Source organism: Aspergillus vadensis, assembly GCF_003184925.1.
Source record: "Aspergillus vadensis CBS 113365 unplaced genomic scaffold BO88scaffold_14, whole genome shotgun sequence".
NCBI lineage: Eukaryota > Fungi > Ascomycota > Eurotiomycetes > Eurotiales > Aspergillaceae > Aspergillus > Aspergillus vadensis.
In genome coordinates, this window is record NW_020292052.1 from 183,107 (window position 1) to 204,405 (window position 21,299).

General features: G+C 49.9%; 8 protein-coding genes across 8 annotated transcripts; 5 read left to right on the forward strand and 3 right to left on the reverse strand.

Moving 5' to 3' along the window:
- Window positions 1-2,143: 2,143 nt before the first annotated feature.
- Window positions 2,144-2,495, forward strand: BO88DRAFT_390158 (uncharacterized protein; the record flags this gene model as incomplete). Its single annotated transcript, XM_025704944.1, has 2 exons — window positions 2,144-2,365; window positions 2,406-2,495. Exons 1-2 carry the CDS (start codon window positions 2,249-2,251, stop codon window positions 2,493-2,495), a joined length of 207 nt encoding a protein of 68 aa, XP_025561947.1. The 5' UTR covers window positions 2,144-2,248.
- Window positions 2,496-3,389: 894 nt separating this feature from the next.
- On the forward strand, window positions 3,390-7,550 carry sskB (putative MAP kinase kinase kinase SskB; the record flags this gene model as incomplete). Its single annotated transcript, XM_025703127.1, has 2 exons — window positions 3,390-5,200; window positions 5,252-7,550. 2 exons carry the CDS (start codon window positions 3,390-3,392, stop codon window positions 7,548-7,550), a joined length of 4,110 nt encoding a protein of 1,369 aa, XP_025561948.1.
- A 1,228-nt stretch (window positions 7,551-8,778) lies between these two features.
- On the reverse strand, window positions 8,779-10,399 carry BO88DRAFT_64943 (vesicle-mediated transport protein Vid24). The gene is made up of 4 exons (XM_025713033.1): window positions 9,669-10,399; window positions 9,461-9,611; window positions 9,048-9,405; window positions 8,779-8,988 (listed from the first exon to the last, which is right to left on the reverse strand). The coding sequence occupies exons 1-4, from the start codon at window positions 10,107-10,109 to the stop codon at window positions 8,922-8,924; spliced, it is 1,017 nt and encodes a 338-aa protein (XP_025561949.1). The 5' UTR covers window positions 10,110-10,399; the 3' UTR covers window positions 8,779-8,921.
- A 617-nt stretch (window positions 10,400-11,016) lies between these two features.
- BO88DRAFT_64947 (mago nashi family protein) lies at window positions 11,017-11,952 on the reverse strand. The gene is made up of 7 exons (XM_025713034.1): window positions 11,845-11,952; window positions 11,753-11,790; window positions 11,603-11,698; window positions 11,479-11,542; window positions 11,329-11,416; window positions 11,143-11,268; window positions 11,017-11,082 (listed from the first exon to the last, which is right to left on the reverse strand). Exons 1-7 carry the CDS (start codon window positions 11,880-11,882, stop codon window positions 11,068-11,070), a joined length of 465 nt encoding a protein of 154 aa, XP_025561950.1. The 5' UTR covers window positions 11,883-11,952; the 3' UTR covers window positions 11,017-11,067.
- Window positions 11,953-12,073: 121 nt separating this feature from the next.
- On the forward strand, window positions 12,074-15,871 carry BO88DRAFT_405616 (coatomer subunit beta). Its single transcript, XM_025706931.1, has 6 exons — window positions 12,074-12,182; window positions 12,249-12,612; window positions 12,678-13,098; window positions 13,150-13,539; window positions 13,592-15,200; window positions 15,276-15,871. The coding sequence occupies exons 2-6, from the start codon at window positions 12,308-12,310 to the stop codon at window positions 15,416-15,418; spliced, it is 2,868 nt and encodes a 955-aa protein (XP_025561951.1). The 5' UTR covers window positions 12,074-12,182; window positions 12,249-12,307; the 3' UTR covers window positions 15,419-15,871.
- Window positions 15,872-16,267: 396 nt separating this feature from the next.
- On the forward strand, window positions 16,268-18,254 carry BO88DRAFT_405617 (putative sphingosine kinase (SphK)). Its single transcript, XM_025706932.1, has 2 exons — window positions 16,268-16,616; window positions 16,696-18,254. Exons 1-2 carry the CDS (start codon window positions 16,469-16,471, stop codon window positions 18,063-18,065), a joined length of 1,518 nt encoding a protein of 505 aa, XP_025561952.1. The 5' UTR covers window positions 16,268-16,468; the 3' UTR covers window positions 18,066-18,254.
- A 23-nt stretch (window positions 18,255-18,277) lies between these two features.
- On the reverse strand, window positions 18,278-19,727 carry BO88DRAFT_488653 (ribosomal RNA processing 1 family protein). Its single transcript, XM_025712627.1, has 3 exons — window positions 19,510-19,727; window positions 19,328-19,435; window positions 18,278-19,260 (listed from the first exon to the last, which is right to left on the reverse strand). The coding sequence occupies exons 1-3, from the start codon at window positions 19,556-19,558 to the stop codon at window positions 18,452-18,454; spliced, it is 966 nt and encodes a 321-aa protein (XP_025561953.1). The 5' UTR covers window positions 19,559-19,727; the 3' UTR covers window positions 18,278-18,451.
- A 523-nt stretch (window positions 19,728-20,250) lies between these two features.
- Window positions 20,251-21,099, forward strand: BO88DRAFT_488654 (uncharacterized protein; the record flags this gene model as incomplete). The annotated part of the gene is made up of 3 exons (XM_025712628.1): window positions 20,251-20,267; window positions 20,299-20,460; window positions 20,581-21,099. The coding sequence occupies 3 exons, from the start codon at window positions 20,251-20,253 to the stop codon at window positions 20,843-20,845; spliced, it is 444 nt and encodes a 147-aa protein (XP_025561954.1). The 3' UTR covers window positions 20,846-21,099.
- Between the last annotated feature and the right edge of the window lie 200 nt (window positions 21,100-21,299).

Sequence of the window (21,299 nt, forward strand, 5' to 3'; positions counted from 1 at the left end):
GATGATACCAGTCAGAATGAAACGCCATGGTCTCACTTGCATCGATTCATGGCCGGATCCACCCATTCGGGCACTAGGCGCAACCCTGGGCCATGGTTAGTCGCAATCAATACGACCGATAGATAGATATCAGCAAGCAGCAAGAAAGCCATGGCGGCGGATAAGAGCGTGGAGACTCCGGAGGGATGAGTGGATGAATGGATGGGATGGGCTGGGCGGGCCAATGCGCGGCTTCCCGTTGGGATATTCCACTTGACCTGCAGCGGGATCCAGCCATCATCCTGTAATAATGTCTGCTGGTAGTACCTTCGTCTCCCGCTAGCTGGAAGGAAATCAAACGAGAACGTGGACGGAAAAGCCAAGTTAGGTATGTGTGGGTGACACTGGCTGGGTGCATGGCAGCCTAACCGCGCCATGCTGCATTGGTGACAGGCAAGAAGCTGAGAGTTCCATCTATGTTGTACGCTACTAATTACTACTACTTACTATGGATAGGGGTCGAAGATGGTAATGTGACCGACTACTAACCTAGCATACCTACTGTAGTAATAGTAGTAGTACTACTACTACTACTATGCAACTACCGATAGAGACCCTGAGATTGGGGATTTCAGTGACAGATCGGAGGAAATAATGGATAGTAACAGCGTCATTGGACTCGATGCAAGGCGGATAAGACTCAAAAGGAGCAGGAAACTTCCGAGGGACTCTTTAGTTTTCGTTAATTTCTCGGACAGCTTTTTGCGACTGGTGGGAGATAGCATTCAATCGGCCAATTAAAAACAATGGCATTACCTGAGCTTACTACTCCGGACTCGCAGCTGGAATGGTTATCTATCAATCATTACTTACTCTCCTATCTATCAGAGACAAGGCTGCGGATTGAGTTTGTGGCTTCACCCATCGTTCTCGAACTTCCATGGGTTGAGGAGTCACTGTACTCCAGTTAGTACTCTCTGTACCCCAGCTGGCTGACAAGGACCACGAGGTAGCCAATGACTCTCTTATTTACTAGTTCGTATGGAATTAACCCATGGGAATTCATGGTCGCGTCGTGAATTCCTTCAGCCCAGCCGGTCTCGCTGTGCTTATCTTCAGGCTTCGGCCGTCCAATCAGCAGTCGGCTGGGATGGCTTATCAGGCCTCCTGATTTCCTCTTCAAAACAAACCCCGTGGGTTCCTGTTACTCCTGGCCATTACTGTCGATTGCAATGCTGATACTCCATGACTAGTAAGTAATGCTTTGATGAAGCCAAGTCCTCCGTCTCATCATCCTTGTCGGACGGTGTCTGCGTTGTTCCTTCATAGCAGGAAGGTTACTCCGTACTCCTTGGAGATACCTACTATGTTACCAGCTGACTTCTGAGTAACTTCCTACGGCAATACTGTAAGATGGAAGCAGGACAGTAATCTGAATATCTCATCAATAATTCAAAATATATCTCAGAATGAACGTGAAAGAATAAACTTGTATGGGATGGCCAAGTCCAGATCAAGCGATCATGTTTCCAGCACGGATCATAGGGCTGCTTAACTGGGATGAACCAACTCCACTGAACCACAACAGCAATCGATATCCCTGAATCAACGGTAGCACCAAGTAACACTATAACAGTTCGCTAGTTAGTATCCCGCTATATCTGTCAGCAACTTGGAACTAGTTCCTCTGTACCTCTACACGGAAGTCTACAATATTGACCAAAAACCACTCAGTCCTCCCAGCTGCGTCTCCCGTAGGTAGAGATAAGCTCACCAGTCCCCATTGGCTAGGGCAATTCGGCATCCCGACTGGCTCGGACTAGCGGGCTTGGCACCTTTGGGGGGATTCTGTTCTTTCAGTCTTCATCAATCATCAATGCGAGATCATCTGAGGATTTGATTAACATGAATTTGATAATCATATCGTTCCATTTATCTCCGCTGCTCTTGTCTATTACAGAACAGAATGTCGAACAAGCACAAAAGTGTCGATAATAGGTGCTATGTGTGATTAATCTCTATCCTACACTAGAATACCCCAGTACTTAGTACTATCTTCTGGACGACTGATACAGTCCATCGTCATATAGAATATAATACCTCTCCAGGAGTTGGACCACAACACTCCATCCTGACCTGGATATTTTGATACTGCTAGCATGATGTCATTGTCAAGATAATATTCTACTAGGCGGTCGGATCAACAGTTCCTATAGTTCACTGTCCACCAGACATTGGTACCTGCTTAAACTTCCCCGGAATTTCCAAAATGGATCTCCAAGAGACCCGCAGCCCCAATTCAGGACAATGGGTTCCACTGATCAACCATCAGACGCATGCCACTATTCACGCCTCAGGTCGATCTTCAAGATGTCAATTGATCGTCGTCCGACTTTTTATCCAAGGATCACGCGGGAGTTTTCGAGAAGATGCGTGAGGCCGCACTGAGCGGATATTTACAGACGCCCGAAAAGGAGAACGCATATCAACCCGACAAGTCTCCGTCTGGACTATAAGAAGTAGAGTTTCAGATCACCTTCTCGGTTTCCCGACTTGGTCAATTCGAGAGGCATGCCGATGGTTGCACTTTGCTTCTTTTATGTCGCTTTTTGGGGGTTGGATCATTTGGAGCGCTGAACGCGGCCTACAGCTTTACGAATACTCTTAGGCAACCACCCACTGGGGCATTTGCCAGTACTGAAAACTCTTGACAGTTCATACTGAGAGAGGGATAGTGAGAGATGAGTAGGATTTTATCAATCAAGATCGTAAACTTACTTCTTATGGCCATTGATAGGTGTGAATATGCCTCAGTCCTCTCAAAATACCTCTTTCAGCACCAGCCGTGTGAGCTGTCATATTCTTACACCTATGAGTACTTGCAAGAAGCAAGGGGCCAGTCTCCACAGTAGAAACCAATTCAGGGCTACCATATCCCGTTAACAAAAGCCGGTGTGAGACTGTCCACATGATTCATGAGATCTGGAACACCGCTTACAGAGTAGTAGTATTTTGTAAAAAGAGGCATGTGCCTTCCGCCTGAGGCACCATTCATCTCGTGATTGTGGCATAATGGGCCCTACCGCCTCCCGATCCGGTATAGGTGTGGCAGGAATAATCCACCTCCGGCTGAAGCTCCGCCCTGTCAATCTAGAGCATACCACTCGGATTCAACCTCAGAGGCTTCACGATTTGCACCTTTTGAATGGCAGAGGAGTCCAGCCGCTTGTAATACCTTTCCATTATATTTACCTTCGCACTCCAAAGTCCTTGAATGCAACTGGTACGCCTGCGCGATATCAGCCCGGGTCCGGAACCGATAAGTAGCACAGACGTGCACCGCCACACCCCCCTATCTATCCGCTTGAGGCTTCCCTTCCAACCCGCTTCTTAAACGTCGGACATGCAACATGGAATCTCAGCAGGACCGCGGGTTTCCGATCATGGAGCATCCTGATTTGAATAACCATGATTCGGATGGCTCCGGGTCCTCCGATGAGCTTCTGCAGCAGCCATATGCTGTAAGAACCAACTCCAGTTTCCCGGAGAATTTCGACAACCAGGTCCAAACCCCGGCGACGACTATTTCCTCCTCCCCTCCGCCATCCATTCCATCTGCCCTGCCATCATGGGCAACTGGCACGCCCACACGCCCCCGCGGGGCCAGTATCGGTGCTTCTGCTGCTCTCGAGAAAGCTCCGCCGATGGATGGTCATCCGGTGACCGATCGTGAACTACGGCCGCAACGTCCGTCCGGCCCCGCTCGAACGCCCTCCAATACCTACGCGCCCCAACGACGCCCGCCTCAGTATATCAGCTTCCAAAATGACCGCCAACGAAGCTCATCAACGAAGCGAACATCTAGACGCGATCCTAATGCACAGTATCGAGCTCAGGAGAAGGCGTATGTCCAGCGCATTCGTGCGGATCCTCAGGCCTGGTACAGTCATTTCGATGAGGCTCAAAACATGAGCATGACGGTGGGGGACTCCGACTTAGAAGAACCCTCACCATCCTCTGAGGTGCCTTTCGAAGACGATGCCTACGATCCGGACATTCAGCTCTTCCTGACCGACGACAATCAGCCAACGATCGAGGAACTCAAGAATCCACGGAATCAAGAGAGGCTGGAATGGCATTCCATGCTTTCATCGGTGTTGAAGGGAGACGTGGTGAAGCAAGAGAAGCAGCGGTTGCTCGGTTCTACAGAATCGAAACGATCGTCGGCTCAGAACAACGCAATATGGTTGGGTGTCAGAGCCAGGACATGCGGGAGGAGTGTTGCGCTGCAGAGGAAGCTTATTGAAGAAGCGAGGGCTGGCCTTGGCCCCGTCATTGAAGAAATTATCAAGTTCGAGATCAAAGGTGAAACAGAGATCGGAAAGCCACCTATCAAGCAGGTTGAGGATATTGTCGCACAGATAGAACGATGCGAAAGCCTTTACTCTACTCACAAGGAGTTGGAAACTGCCCACCCCCGAGTGGCTTCGGAGGAGTTTCACTCGAGTCGCGACGCTGTTCTAGCTTGGCACAACACGACTATCTTGATCAACACCGAGCTGGCTATCCTGCAGAAATTGGTTGGAAACGATGAGTTGGATTTTAACAAATCGAGAACGAAATCAATCAATAGCGACCTTTCCGACGAAACATCCTTCCTCGATCGCATCATGAAGGAGGATGGCCTCAAAACCCTCCAAGGGAAACATAACATGCTCCACGGCATTGGAGAAGTCATCCAAAAAGCAAAGAATACATTGATTGAGAATGCGGGCTCCTTCGCCAAACGCCACCTACCTCCCTATATCGAAGAACTCCTGACTTTAATCAATTTTCCCTCTCGTCTCATACAGGAGATTATCCGGGTTCGACTATCTTACGCTAAAAATATGAAAGACCCAGCTTCGCAGTCCGCCATTTTAGTCGATCAAATGATATCGCAGTTCCAGATTCTGATGAAGGTGGCGGTTGATATCAAACGGCATTATCTGGATATCGCCAGACCCGAGCCTGGCTGGGACCTGCCTCCTTGCATTGATGAAGGTTTTGACGCAGTCGTCTTGGATGCGATGAAGTATTACTTCCGGCTTCTGAACTGGAAGCTGACTGCAAATAAGAACACGTTCAAAGAAGCGGAAATTCTAGAGCAGGATTGGGAGTTTTCCAACGAGGTCGGCCGACAACTTGAGGGCGGAGATATCGAGGTCGCGGAGCAGTTCAGGTACGAACAATTCTTACACTAGACGATAGATTTATGGCTAACCTGAGCTAGTGCACTGACTGCCAAGTCAATTCAACGCTTGATGCACCACTTCGAGCGGGAGTTGCAGCCTCGCCATGACGAGGATCCAGCCGACATGGACAAGCGTTATAAAAGCGTTTTGGACTCAACCCGGATCCGGCAACGGAAGCTTTACCGATTTTCCCGATTCTTGCGCCAGCTGTTCGAAAATGCAACCGAATACAATCTACCGGCTGACATTGCGTACGACTTTTTGGAGTCGCTGCTTGTGTCGGATCATTTCATGATTAAATCAAACGTCTCTGTGGGTCAAAAAGGTGTTTATCTCTTTGCGCACCCCGCATTGTGGGATCGCCCCGCAGATATCCAAGCCATCTTAGGCACGTCGTTTCGTGAGGATGACACCAGCAAGGATACACCGCATGCACCGTATATCCTCGTGGTTCGTCCCGAAAAGCCTCTTGCTTGGGCTGGCAAGGAAATGCAGCTGGGCATCATGGAACAGCCTACGGACTTGCGACTGGGCAAATTGCGACTTGTGGTCGAAGGGACGCAGCAGCGACTGTCTAATGCCAGACATGAGCTGACACATCTCACTGGTATTCAGCTCGATATGGCCATCGAGCAGCGTGCTAATCTTGGCCGGGTCAACGTGGAGCTTAACAAGATCAAGAAGATCTCATTCAAGCTGTCAATGACTATCATGGATAGTGTTGCCCGTATACGGGAGCAACTAAAGGAGAAAGACGTGGAAAATCATGATCTAGTCCAAGCATGCTATGCGTTTGCTACCGAGTTCGGCAAGCGTTCTTCAAACGTTGATCCTAATAGACGCGCAATGAACAGCAATAGACTCGTCGAGTTGTCCCTCGACTGGGTTTCGTTCATCTGTGATGATTGCGATGCTGCTGACAGAAAGACCTTCAAGTGGGCCGTCGCTGCTTTGGAATTCGCAATGGCTATCACCTCCAGCAGACATCTCTTATCTATGGATGATGCTCAGTATAGTCGTCTGCGGCAAAAGGTTGCCGGATGCATGTCCCTTCTTATATCTCACTTTGATATCATGGGTGCTCGATCGTCTCGTGCAGCTCAGGCAGAGAAGCAACGTTTGGAAGAGCGCGGCGGTTCGAGACGAATGGGCGCAGGGCGGGTCCTTACAGATGAAGAGGCAGCCAAGCTTGTTCGGGAGCAGCGCGTGGCTCATCTTACCGAGATCGAGGAAAGACGCGTTGACGAAGATGCTAAACGCCAAGCACTGGGAAGGGTTCTAGAGGGCTCAAACGAAGCAGACAGGTCTCTTACGGTGCTTTCATCCTCGGCTACGAACGTTACTCTGCGATGGCAACAGGGCCAATTCATTGGTGGAGGAACGTTTGGGTCCGTTTACGCTGGAATTAACCTTGACAGTAACTATCTCATGGCTGTCAAGGAGATTCGTTTGCAAGACCCCCAACTCATCCCTAAAATCGCCCAGCAAATCCGCGATGAGATGGGTGTATTGGAAGTCTTGGATCATCCTAACATCGTCTCTTACCACGGTATTGAAGTGCACCGCGACAAGGTCTACATCTTCATGGAATACTGTTCTGGTGGGTCCCTTGCCAGCTTGCTTGAGCACGGACGTGTCGAGGATGAAACAGTCATTATGGTGTATGCTCTTCAGTTGCTGGAGGGATTGGCGTACCTGCACCAGGCTGGCATTATTCATCGCGATATCAAGCCTGAAAATATCCTGCTTGACCATAATGGTATTATCAAATACGTTGATTTCGGTGCTGCGAAGATCATCGCTCGTCAGGGCAGAACTGTCGTCCCTATGGATGCCTTCGCTGGCGCCGGTCACAAGGACGCCATAGTGCCTAAGGACGCCCAGCTGGCTCACAACAATTGGGGCAAGAACCAGAAAACGATGACCGGCACTCCGATGTACATGTCGCCCGAAGTAATTCGCGGCGATACCACTAAACTTATCCACCGCCAAGGAGCCGTCGACATCTGGTCATTAGGATGTGTGATCTTGGAAATGGCCACGGGTCGTCGTCCTTGGTCCACTTTGGATAACGAATGGGCCATTATGTACAACATTGCCCAAGGCAACCAGCCGCAATTGCCATCCCGTGACCAGCTCAGCGACCTGGGTATTGACTTCCTCCGACGATGCTTCGAATGTGACCCCAATAAACGGTCCACTGCAGCGGAACTCCTCCAGCACGAATGGATCGTCTCCATCCGTCAGCAAGTCGTCCTCGAGCCAGCCACGCCTGGCAGCGACAACAGCGGCGGTAGCTCGCACTCAGGCAGTCGTCAGAACTCGGCGTATCTGTGATCATTTTGATCTCCCTTCCAACGTATTGATCTACCTGATCTATATCTACATTCTTCGTCTTACCTTCAAAACAACCAACCTACCAGCCAACCAACCAACATGATGTCCGCATATTGTCTTCTCATCCCACTTGTTCACACCAACCCTTCGAATCCATGTTCGCAATTCATCTCTCTCAGTCCTTTTACATTCATACACGCATAAAAATTTGCATTTGATACCCCGCCGCCAAACTTTACATTCATTCATTCATCCCATCCACTGTCGCCGTGTCTTACATGTCATGTCATAAGTAGTGTTTTGTCATGTTTGAATTTTTTTTCTTTCCGATTTTGTACTCCTCTACCTTGGGAGGTTTCCATCAATATAGCCATGTGATATACGATACGTGCTGTGTGCTGCTGTTTTTCGGGATGGGCTTGATTTCACTTTTCTTTTTATCCAATTCACCATTATAGTAGTTAGTGCTCGGGAAAACGAAAGAGTATTCTATCTCCTTTTTATGAGGTTTATTAGTTTATAACCTATCCAGTGCTGTTAGTTATAAACATGTCCATGATGCATTGAAGGAAGCTTTCTTCGAGGATACAGAGTATGGTTGGCACACTATCTTTTATTGATTTTCTACTACGTACCTACTGGTTGAACCTCTTCTACTACGTACTAGGTCATATTAGATAGCAGGGTGTTTGCTCTCGATACCGCTCGTGATACTACCTAGAACTGAAAACACAGGCGTAGTGGTGAAGTAGTAAATCATTGAATAGATGGATAGATAGTAATATATATTCCTCACTCAGACAGGCAAGAAAAGAGAAAAGTTGTCCCTTGGACAAAAAAGGGGACCAACGCTACCGCTATCAGATATAAAGAAGAACCGGTCATAATTGAGAGATGAGGCAACAACTGATTCGAAGGGAACAAAAGCAGACATCAAGGAGTGAAGTCGTCCTGAAACCGCTGCCTAGTTTATCAACTAGAAGTCCTCCCTGTCGAGAGAGAAGACGTTACATTGTGTTGAGTTGTGTGCTGCGCTGCGTCATATTGAAAGAGATGAAGAAGTGCGAGGATATAATTGGCCAATAGTGTTCCGTTCCATACCGTATCGTATCAACCAAGCCTGCGCCGATAGAAGAGAGAAGAAGACAAGTCGGAAGAAAATTCGTCAAGAGACATCAGTCAAAACAGAGCGGGGTAATAGTAACTCCGACAGTATAACCGTAACAGATCAGCCATCGCGGCTGGGAGGCTCAGAAGTGAACGTAACCATGTAATAGCCATTAATTGTAGAAGCATGCGAAACCGTAGGTGATGATAAATGAATTCCTTTTGCAGTGGTCGAACCGACCACTGGACAAGCCCGCAAGAAGATCAACGAAACTCCATGGCTGGCGCACAACCATAGTCTTTGACATGTCTGAGCTCGAGTTGTTGATACCTAGCAATAAGAGTCAGTCTTGCTTGTCGCAAATATCACTAAGATGAGGCAGAACTTACTTTTCGCTCTTGGCGTGAAAATAGATCCCAGCAACCGTTCCCTCCACCTGATTGAAGCAGATGTAATAGAAGCCTTCGAAGCTAGCTCCGGAGATTGACCTCACGCGATGATCGGGAACGAGGAAGTACTCCTTCCAACGCATAAAAAGGTGCTCACGCTGGGCAAAATTTCGAAATGTGAAATCCGGTCTCTTCGCCTGTTTCGCCTGCGATCGCCAAGCTTGAAACCTTCCCCAGTGTTGCATGTCAGTCTTTTCGGTCGCGCCCCACGCTTCATTTCTAGTTTTGAATGTGTGCTTGGTCCCAATGATCTCGCCTTCAAAGAACGTTGTTAAAGTAGGGTGATCCTCGGTAAGACCTGATGCAAAGAGATTAGAATCGGATACAGTGGGCTGGTGTAAGCGCTCACGGACCTTGTATGCGGAGGTATCCACAAAGATAAGATTCAAGCATATCAACGTGCTTAATCTCCACATCAACGCTGTAGACATGGCTGTCTGACTGCTGTGTACCAGTAAATCTACTTCCCGGTCGCAGAAACGACGACGAATAATTGGGTAAAAGCTAGCACAGTCAGCAAGGGAGACCTAGAGAACGAAGGAATAAAGTAGGCCACCATACCCGAATGTTAGAAAATTCATAACTTAGCAGAGAAGTAGCCGATGAAGGGGTGACTGGAGATACCGGACCGGAGGGGCATGATGACTCCGCAGCAGGGCTCAGTCTCCCCGCAGCAGGTTCGTCTTCCGATCTCCCCACGCCCTTCGTGGGCGCTCTGGTCACTGGCTCGCCCGTCACGGGGTCCGCATCGGCAGAAGTGAAGGAAGTTCCATCTGATGGTGTTAAGGCGGTATGGTTTGATGGACCGGTTGGCGAGGTGGTGTTGTCGGGAGCATCATCGCTGGTGTTTCTCCTCTCCCACGCGGACACCCAGGGATACGGCCTTTCTTCTCTGGTATGTAGACTCTCTCTATCAACCTCCGGTGGACAGGTAGAGCGAGCGGAGATTTCTTCTGCAATTGAAGCATTCAAGGGCGGGGTGTTATCACTCGGAGTCGGCATTGGAGGCTAATTAAGGAAGGAATGACATCGGAATCGATAAGATTGCAAATTCCCACCGATAGGGCGAGGAGTGAAACAAGATCAGGCGGAACAGACAAGCCTGATACAAGCACAGTAAGGGCAGCTGAAGGATAGGGGTGATTTATTGGACCGGAGGGGAGGGTGGGCGAAGTAAGATGGGAACGGGTGAGGACGACAGCGGGATCGGGGTGGCAAATAGAGAGTTGGGGCGCAGACAGCGGAAAGAAGCAAAGTTTAGGGAGAGAAGTAAGGAAAGCAGAGGAGAAAGAGGAGAAGTCGGGGATGAAGGAGCAGGCAGAGGAAAGAATAGAGAATGGACGAAGAGAGGATCGATTAGTTTGGTGGTCAGTCTGGGGCGAGGCACTGCCCAAAGAGGAATCGACCGACTGATCATGCGAGCGCGGGGGAGGCAAATGGGGCAAACGGCGCCTCGGGCGGTTATTCGAGCATTTCTGGCATTTTGCAGCCTTTGCACAGTCTGGCACGGCCTCCCTTGCAGCTTTTTCTTTTCTGACGCTCGTCCCGAAGGACGTGGCCCGCTACAATAATATTCCCCATTATGCAATGGCCTCTGCCTCGCTGTTTTGATTTCCGTTTTCGGCGCTTTTTTTACACATCAAACACTTCACACACATACACTCATCCACTTCCACTTCCACACACGTCGTTGGGTATTCCAATTCCTCCGCTACGTTGGCCTCAGTGGCAAGCTCCCATTGCGTCATCGTCTTCGGTGAGTCGCTTTGCCATCGGGCCTCATTTCAAGCAACCCAAAACTGCCAGAACAAATTTTTGGGGAAATATGGAAAAGGAAAGGTTAAAAAAGAAAAAGTAGCACTAGTAGTATACCCGCCACGGCTGCAATCAAATAGAAAACGCCTATTATTCATCCCAGAAAGTGAACCATTTCATTTCATATTCCCACAACCATCACCATTTAGATAGGTTTGATCTATTACCGAATTAGACTGGATACTCTTGAAATGAAAAGAAACAACGAGGCTGTAATTACCTTGAAATGGAGCGAAATCAGCGAGAAGATGAGGGCCTTGAGGTCCTGGACGAGATAGTAGAACACTCGCAGGCCTTCCGGGTCCGCAGATTCAGTCACATCCACCAATGAGCCGATTTTCGCAGTCTACATCAAATGTCAGGTTCCCATCTGTCATCAGCTATGTCAATAACGCATTAGACATACCTCAAAGGAAATATGCTCGTTCCCAAGCCGAATTTCAAGTTCCTGACGTCCATCCTTGTTCTTCTGGGGCCATTTGGAGTCATCCTCCCTGCGTCGCATCAGCATCTTTGTACCCCTCCAATCCCCATTGAAACCCATGGCTTGACTCACTTCATGATCTCACTCTCCTTGATAATGCGCTTCACCTCTTGAATCATCGACGCGCTCACGCACACTGTAGTGATCGCCCATTAGCGACCGATGTAGAACCGGACGGCCCTTTCCTAGCACTCACTTTCTTTCCGAATCAGAGAATCATTGCGGTAGTTGGAGTTGTTCGCATATCGCACGGCAGCACTGCGGCCATCGCCAAGGGTACGGAAGTCGAACTCTTCAGGGCTGTTAATAGGGAAGCTCGAGATGTAGACCATCGCGGGGAACCTACCTAGAAACTCATGTCCGAACCGCCCAGAGTGACCTGAGCTGCGGAACTGTCAGCAGCTGAGGAAACCTGGGCCACACACAGATCATCCTTACTAGTAACGGAGGTAGAATGGTTCGCCTTGGGTCGACATCTTTTGTAAGCCTCAACCGACAACGTCTGGGATTTGACACGACAAAGGGAAGCTGGAAATGAACGCTTCGTAGCGCGTGCCTGGATGGAATTGCCTGGTTTGCAGGGTTGGTCCAGGCGGGGCTTAGTCATCCACACACTCCGGACAGCTTGCTCCGCCGCGCAAATGGCCAGGTTGATACTCAATGTCCCCGGATTGTCAACATTCGCTCTGATGAATGCTAGGCAGGTGAGGGGAGACAATTTACACTAAACTAATTTCCTCTACTATTATCGAATCCTTTTGGGGAGAGTCGTTCCAGTCCGTCTTCCCATCCTTCCCCCCTGACCGGCCCAAACAACCACCTGTACTGATGACCGCTTCCAGCTCTCCTCCCTCCTGAACCATTCCCTGTATCGGCCATTCGTTCGCACCGCTCGATCACCATGGCGTCCTTCCTCGAAAATGCATACAGCTTGGTCCACCTGGACAACACTGCTGATCAGCCCTCTCTGCAGGAGCTGAAGCTGCAGTTGGAGAAGGGTACCGATGAGACCAAGATGGAGACAATGAGGCGGATCATCACAATCATGCTCAATGGCGACCCTATGCCCCAACTGCTCATGCACATCATTCGCTTTGTCATGCCCTCCAAAAGCAAGCCTCTCAAGAAACTCCTATACTTCTACTACGAGATCTGTCCGAAACTCGACGCGAATGGCAAGCTGAAGCAAGAGATGATCCTGGTCTGGTAAGGAACATGGCGCATCCCGACATTGTAGGCCATGCTTTCTAACAAACGATCTTTTTGCGCAGTAACGGTATCCGTAACGATCTTCAGCACCCCAACGAATACGTCCGAGGAAACACCCTGCGATTCTTGTGCAAGCTCCGAGAACCGGAACTCATTGAACCCCTCCTCTCATCCGCACGCTCCTGCTTGGATCACCGCCACGCCTATGTCCGGAAGAACGCCGTGTGGGCTGTCGCTTCTATCTTCCAGCACTCGGAGTCGCTGATCCCAGATGCTCCGGAGCTTATCCAGGCGTTCCTCGATACGGAGACCGACGGCACCTGCAAGCGCAATGCATTCGCAGCCCTCATGTCCATCAGCCACCAAAAGGCCCTGGAGTACCTGGCCTCTACCTTCGATAGCATCCCGAACACGGACGAACTACTCCAATTGGCTGAGCTCGAGTTCATCAGAAAGGATGCTGTGCAGAACACTCAGAACAAGGTGGGCTTCCGGAGTTGAACCCCGTTGCAGCCGGTTGCTAATTATCAGTAGGCACGGTATCTGCGGCTGATTTTCGACCTTCTCGATGCATCAACAAGTACTGTCATCTACGAAGCTGCCACTTCTCTTACGGCACTCACCAGCAACCCCGTCGCCGTGAAGGCTGCGGCAAGCAAGTTGATCGAACTCTGCATCAAAGAAGCTGACAACAATGTCAAGCTTATTGTCCTTGACCGGGTCGACCAGCTACGCATCCGCAACGAGGGTGTTCTTGATGATCTTACTATGGAGATTCTCCGCGTTCTCTCTTCCCCGGATATCGATGTTCGTCGGAAAGCCCTTAGCATTGCCTTGGAGATGGTCTCGAGCAAGAATGTCGAAGAGATCGTCATGCTGCTCAAGAAGGAATTGGCCAAGACTGTTGATGAACAATATGAAAAGGTAGGCTCGCATGGTCTGCTCGTGACATATAGGAATGCTAACAACCTTGCAGAACAGCGAATACCGTCAATTGTTGATCCAGTCGATACATAACTGCGCCATTAAGTTCTCGGAGATCGCAGCTAGCGTTGTCGATCTTCTGATGGACTTCATCGCTGATTTCAACAACAACTCCGCCGTTGATGTGATCTCGTTTGTCAAGGAGGTCGTGGAGAAGTTCCCCGCGCTCAGAACTTCTATTGTTGATCGCCTGGTCTCTACTTTGAGTGAAGTCCGTGCCGGCAAAGTCTACCGTGGTGTCCTGTGGGTTGTCGGAGAATACTCTCTGGAGGAGAGAGATATCCGCGAAGCCTGGAAGCGGATCAGGGCCAGTCTCGGCGAAATTCCCATTCTTGCATCGGAACAGCGACTTCTTGATGAAGTACCTGAGGATGCGGCGCTCAAGGAGCAGGTCAACGGGCACTCCAAGCCGTCAGCCCCGACCGGATCACGGAAGGTTCTGGCCGATGGCACCTATGCCACCGAGAGTGCTCTGACCAGCCAATCTGCTGCGGCTGCTCGGCTTGAGGCTGTCAAGGCCGCCCAGAAGCCCCCTCTCCGTCAACTGATCTTGGATGGCGACTACTACCTTGCTACTGTGCTTTCGTCCACCCTTACGAAGTTGGTGATGCGCCATTCGGAGGTTTCCGAAGATGTTGCTCGGACCAACGCCCTGCGTGCAGAGGCTATGCTCATCATGATCTCCATCATCCGTGTTGGCCAGTCGCACTTCGTCAAGGCCCCCATTGATGAAGACTCCGTGGATCGCGTCATGTGCTGTGTGCGCTCGCTTGCAGAGTTCTCTCAGAAGAAGGAATTGGAGACTACCTTCCTGGAAGACACCCGCAAAGCCTTCCGCGCCATGGTTCAGGTCGAAGACAAGAAGAGGGCCGCTAAGGAGGCCGTTGAGAAGGCTAAGACTGCCGTCCAGGTTGACGATGCCATCCCCATCCGGCAATTCACCAAGAAGGCAGCTCTTGAAGGTGCTGAGGAGATTGAGCTGGATCTGGCCAAGGCCACTGGCGGTGACTCAACTGTGGAGACGGTGTCCTCGAAGCTGAGCCGCGTTGTGCAACTCACTGGTTTCTCGGACCCGGTATACGCCGAGGCATATGTCACGGTTCACCAGTTCGATATCGTTCTGGATGTGCTCCTGGTCAACCAGACCCTTGAGACCCTGCAGAACCTGAGCGTTGAATTTGCGACTCTCGGAGACCTCAAGGTGGTGGAGCGGCCCACAACACACAACCTTGGACCTCGCGATTTCTTGAATGTGCAGGCTACAGTCAAGGTGTCGTCGACGGACACGGGTGTGATCTTCGGTAACATTGTGTACGACGGGGCGAGCTCGACGGAGTCGCATGTTGTTATCCTGAATGACATCCATGCCGACATCATGGACTACATCCAGCCGGCACACTGCACTGAGACGCAGTTCCGGACGATGTGGACCGAATTCGAATGGGAGAACAAGGTCAACATCAACTCCAAGGCGAAGAACCTCCGCGAGTTCCTCAAGCAGCTGATGGAGAGCACCAACATGGCATGCCTGACGCCTGAGGCGTCTCTCAAGGGCGACTGTCGGTTCCTGAGTGCCAATCTATATGCCCGGAGCGTATTTGGTAAGTACTAAATCTCCATACCGCTATTTATCCCACAATCTGCCTTTTGGATAGCCGCTAACATGACTTTCACAGGTGAGGATGCCCTTGCGAACTTGAGCATCGAGAAGGAGGGAGAGGACGGGCCGATCACCGGTTTTGTACGGATAAGAAGCCGTTCTCAGGGTCTGGCCTTGAGCCTGGGGTCTTTGAAGGGCCTGAAGGCGTCTACAGCATGAATAGAGAATCCCCTTTGAGCCGTATTTGAATAGCCACTACCCTTGTTACCTACTACATGACTCTTCTGTTCGATTTTCGACTGCGCTTTTTTCTTTATCTTAACTCTTCTGTGTTCTTCTTAATGGACGAAGTTGTTGACTATATGCACCTTTTACTCTGTTTATTCTGGATGAGAAAAGACTTTTTTATCTCCATCTCAATGGAAATCCCCATTTGAATGACTCTGTTTTATTTTTATTTTATGTATGTGTGTATGTATGTACCACCATGGCCAGCTATCTTCACAGTAGGAAGGATCTTGCCCAAGCTCACCTGTACCACGTTGATCAAGCATGATGCATCCCATCCCCGCACACCCCGCAGGTGATGCCTCGGAACTATTGCTGCAACTGTCCGACTCCGATGTCACGGAGGACATTATTCCGAGCAACATTGGCCTTGTTTAGAAGAACGTATAAGAGTCGCCAAAGTCCTTCGATGACCAAATCAGACCCCAAACTAATGTAATTTATGGGCGCGGAAGGGACTGCGCGCATTCCTTAGATAAGGACCAATGCTTGCGGCGATCTCGGCAGTGCCTGCAGTGGCAGGTATCCCTAAGAATGACCGGAAACCCACCAGATCCAAGTGTGCATCATGTATGGCTTGGACTCAAAAAGAAAAGGTGTTCCTGTCATGGCATGATGAGGTGCAAGTCATTATCTGAGAGGCTGAGAGCCTATCAATATTACAGGACAAGTGGAGTGGTAAAGAAGTGGAGCCCGCCATAAAAGTTGGACTGCCGATAAATTGATTATCGAATAATGTGAATGGACGGTTCAGTGGTTCTCCGAGTCTCCGGTCTTTCTCCGCTCCATCCTGAGACTTGCCCGTTTCATTCCCCCAACACCTTCCTTCTCCTCGTCTCAAACTCTTTCGTTTCCTTCGTCTTTCTCTTATTATTCTTATGGTTATTCTTACTGACCACATTCACTTCGACACATCTATCTTTCCTCATCTTTAAATACGGTCGGCTCTTCACATCCACGCTGTGCCCTCCGCCGGGCACTATGACCACCTCCAACGGGCCTCCTCGCCCGTCATTTAACAACGCGGATCACCCGGAAACTCGGGATCAGCTGCTTGAACATGATGCGACTCTGATAGTCTCCAACTCGGTCTCTCTTACCCTTGGGGGCGACTCTCTTTTGATTGTCGGTAGGTCTCAGGACGCAATTGCTTTTTCAGGGTCCTTTCACCAAATTTCCGTGTTAACGAAATACCGGCATTCGCGCAGATGAACGTTCCATGCGCAAAGCCGAGCGTGGGTGTTGCGGCATCGCCAGCAAAACAGCCAAGCCCACTCACTCCATTGCACTCTACAATGTCTTGGACGCCGACCTGTCGCCCGAGGGCCTCACGATCACTTATGCGGAGCCGGCCTCTAAAGAGGATGTCTCGGTGTCAGCCCTGCGCTACCCGTTCGCACCCGAAGAAAAGGCTGCGGTAGAATTTTGGACGAACAAACTCTTGTCCGTTGCGTATGGCACCGCCAAACGGTACAAGAGACTCAAGGTTCTGGTCAACCCGTTCGGTGGTCAAGGCCACGCCGTCAAATTGTACACCTCGTATGCAGCTCCCATCTTTGCTGCAGCCCGCTGCCAAGTGGACGTGCAGGAAACAACGCATGGAGGCCACGCCGTCGAAATTGTGGAGCAACTCGATATCAATGCATATGATGCCATCATTTGCTGCTCCGGAGATGGTTTGCCGTACGAGGTTTTCAACGGTCTTGCGAAGAAACCTAATGCCGGTGAAGCTTTAGCTAAAGTTGCCGTTGCAATGGTGCCTTGTGGGTCCGGAAACGCAATGGCCTGGAATCTTTGCGGGACGGGCAGTGTCTCAGTGGCGGCTTTGGCCATTGTAAAGGGTATCCGGACGCCTATGGATCTAGTCTCAATCACGCAGGGGAAGACTCGCACGCTGTCCTTCCTGTCACAATCCTTCGGTATCATCGCGGAATCCGACCTGGGCACGGATGATATCCGATGGATGGGTGCTCACCGTTTCACGTACGGGTTTCTCAAGCGCATCATGCGCCGCGCCGTGTATCCGTGCGATCTGGCAATCAAAACCGTAATGGATGATAAACAAGCGATCAAAGATCACTACAGTGCTTACGCGCAGAGCCAGCCTCCTAGTCGTCCGGATGAGGGTACTGCAGAACAGCCAAACGGGCTTCCCGAGCTCGCGTACGGCACCGTGCTGGACGAACTGCCCAAGGACTGGGAAGTAATCCCAGCTGAGAATCTTGGCAACTTCTATGCGGGCAAAATGGCCATCGTGTCCAAGGACACGAACTTCTTTCCTGCCTCTTTGCCCAACGATGGTCTGATGGATATCGTCACCATCGACGGGACTCTCAGTCGTCTGACCACGCTCAAAATGATGACTGCCATCCCTGAAGGCGACTTCTTCGATATGCCCGACGTCAAAATCCGCAAGGCTCTTGCGTATCGGCTTGTTCCCCACGAAAAGAAAGGCTACATCAGCATTGACGGAGAAAGCATTCCTTTTGAAGCTTTCCAAGTAGAAATCCACAAGGGCTTGGGCACTGTGCTGTCGAGGTCGGGACACCTATACGAAGCCGAAGGACCCAAACCTTAGACATTGGGGATGGTACAAGCGAAAAAAAAAGTAGCGGGTGGTACTTGGGATGTCATCGTTTCTTTTCTCTTCATTCTGGTCTTCGCACTCTAATGATACCCTGGCGCAAGACTTTTTGTTTTGGCTTGCTTGCTTGCTCTCGTTTCAATTGGGTCATGCTTTCTGTATACTACTAGACAGCAGTGCAACCAAGATGGTTGCATAGCCCATAGAGTCATATAAATATATATTGTTTCATTCACATGAATATGTACTGGACCAGCCGGTGGCTAACCAGTACAGCATACGCACGCTGCCATCCAACTCACAATTCTATACTTCCACTTTTTGATCAAACAGAAAAAAGAGAAGAGCCATTAGGATTTATACACATAGATATGAACACCTCAGTCAAACCCATCCCACTCCTCATCACTACTCTCCTCCACCACCTTCCTCTCCTTGACCCCCCACTCAACCAACCGCTCATCATCCAATGTCTCCGCAGCCCGAGTCCGCACAGGCTTATACCCACTCTCCTTCTTCAACTTCTCAATCGGCCTCAACAAAAGCTCCATCGGCACTCCGCCCTTAATCTTCTTCGTCTGTTGCCCTTCCTCCGCCCCTTCAATCTCCTCAAACTCCAACACCTTCTCCAACTCATCAATCCACACATCCATCACATGGTACCGCAATCCGTCGGGTCCGTGCGGCATCGGCACGTAATCCTCCTTCTCGTTCATGGGCGGTTGATCCGGGTCGAAGTTCAATGGGCACAGGGGTCCTTCTTCGATGATGTTGATGTAGGATTCAAGGGCTGACCAGTCTTGGGGTTCAGTTGATGTCGTGGACTCTTCGGGTTGTTGTTGGGTTTCTTGTTTCTTGTTCTTGTTCTTGTTGTTCTTCTTGTTCCGCTTCGAGGATGTAGGTTCGTCTTCTCTTTTGCGCTTGCCGCCGTTTGCTGTGGATGTGGTGGAGGATGTGGTGGACTGGGGCTTGAGGAGCACTTCGAATGCAACGCCCACGTAGCAACGGATCAGGAATAGGTACTTGTCTAGACGGAGACGGTCGAGCGAGTGGAAGTCCCGGCCGATGGTTATCCAGAATGCGCGGAGGAAGCGGTGCAAGGTGCTCCGGGGGAGAGTTGGGACGAGGCTGTAGCTGAGAGTGCGGGCGAGGGCTTGTTGCGTTAGGGGACGGTCGGAGTGGTAGAAGCCTGGTTTTGGTGAAAGTTAGTCGCTGTGGGATGATTTATATTTGGGGGGAAAGGGGGCATGGCGTACAGAAGAATAGACCCTTCCAGAGTTTGAGGAGGTCGATGAGGGAAAGGTCGGTTTTGCTGCGGAGGAAGAGTGTGAGGGAGTCGGTGGCTTTGTCGCGGATTTTTTTGTCTGTGATTTTATTTTCGTTAGATTTGGTTTTCCTTGGAGGGTAGAATAGATGGATTGAAGGGAGGGGTATGTACCGCTCGAGGCGAGATCCCGTACGAAGGGAGTCTTGGTCACGTCGGACATGGTGGTGGTTTTCAAGTCGGAATTGATTCGAGTATGGTAAGTCGGGGGGCTTGGTTTTTAGGTATGTGATGTTCGCGGGAGCGAGGCGATTGATATGCCTGCGCTTTCCAGAGTGTGGGTTTCCTCGGTGGCCTCTGGACAATGGTGGTTTGGGGAAAGTCCTTGAGATTGATGAAGCTATTCGTAACTTTTTTTTTTCTTTTTTGGAGATATTTTCTGTTTGCATTGTTTGATTGGTAGTGTGGCTTGATTGGTTGGTTGTTTTTGGATGTCGGTTGTGGTGGGGCTGGTGTGGGGAAGGCGATGGACTATTGTTGATCGGGTTAGCAAATCATTTACTATCTATGTAGATATCATGGCGATTTTGGGATGAGGTATCTATGCGTGTAAATGATGGAGGAAGGGATAAATACAGTGTCTATAAAGAGGACCGAGATGGTAGGATGTATATTGTATAGTATACGGCTCTTGCTCAGTTGACGAGCGTTCCTGCCTATCTTAGTATCATACCGATATTCGCTCTTTCCGTTTGTCAGTCCTACGAGGAAGGCCCATCTTCTCTCTTGTCTTCTTCCCTCCCTTCCCTTTCCCATCTCCTCTTCTTCTTCAAGAGGACGCTTCAATTCGACTCTTCAACTCGATACTCGATACTCCATTAACCTCTTGGTATGTACAGCCTGGTTATCACTGAGATGAGTGTCTTCGTCTTGTTATCAAGTCATAGTTCTGACTTGCTATAGAACCACCACCACCACCACCACCACCATTAACAACAACAACGACGACGACGACGACGACGACGACGACGACGACAACAACAATAACAACAACAACCTCACCACTACCACCATCACCGTCACCGTCACCACCGTCAGTCGCCATCGACAACAACAACGACTACGGTAACAAAGGCACAAGCTTGTTGAGTATCTGCTACTCCTCATTTCTGTCAGTCACTGATGCTTTACAGGTCTTCCATTTATAGCTATTGGCTAGCGAGAAAGTCACTGACGACACGATAGTTACGACCTGGGTGATCACCCATATCTATCCGGACCCGCAGCATCGGAACGCCTTGTTGCTGCGAAGTGCATCCCATTGTGGTTGCAAAACCACTCAGCAACGAGGCCATTGCTGTGCCAGAGTGGTTCACTGGGCTGGGCTGGGCTCACGCTCGTCGCCCTGCCCCCCAGGCGGTCCTTGATAACGCCGACAATACCAGAGGCGCTGACTACTACTGGCCCGGGCTCAGGCTTGGGCCAATATTGTGGTCAAGCGCCTCTGTAGATTTTGATAGCTTTAGATAGCTTGTCCCTTTAGCTAGCTTGTATCTTTAGATAGCTTGTATCTTTAGATAGTTGTATTCTTAGATAGTTGTATCCTTAGATAGTTGTATCCTTAGATAGCTTGTATCTTTAGATAGTTGTATCTTTAGCTAGTTTGTATCTTTAGCTAGTTGTATCTTTAGCTAGTTTGTATCTTTAGTTAGTTTGTATCTTTAGATAGTTGTATCTTTAGATAGGTTGATAGCTTATATAGGCCGATGAAGCTATCTCAGCATAGTGGAGGCACCAGAACGATGGCTGGGCACCTTTACGCGGTGTTCTGGATAAGTAGGCCGGTTCGAAAGAACCTGCTGAAACTAAGACCCGGCCACTTAGCGTAGTTTGATACATTCAGTGATGGGCTGCAGGCAGGATAATGGTCGGTTGTTTAATTGTGTGGCGTTGTTCTCAGTATT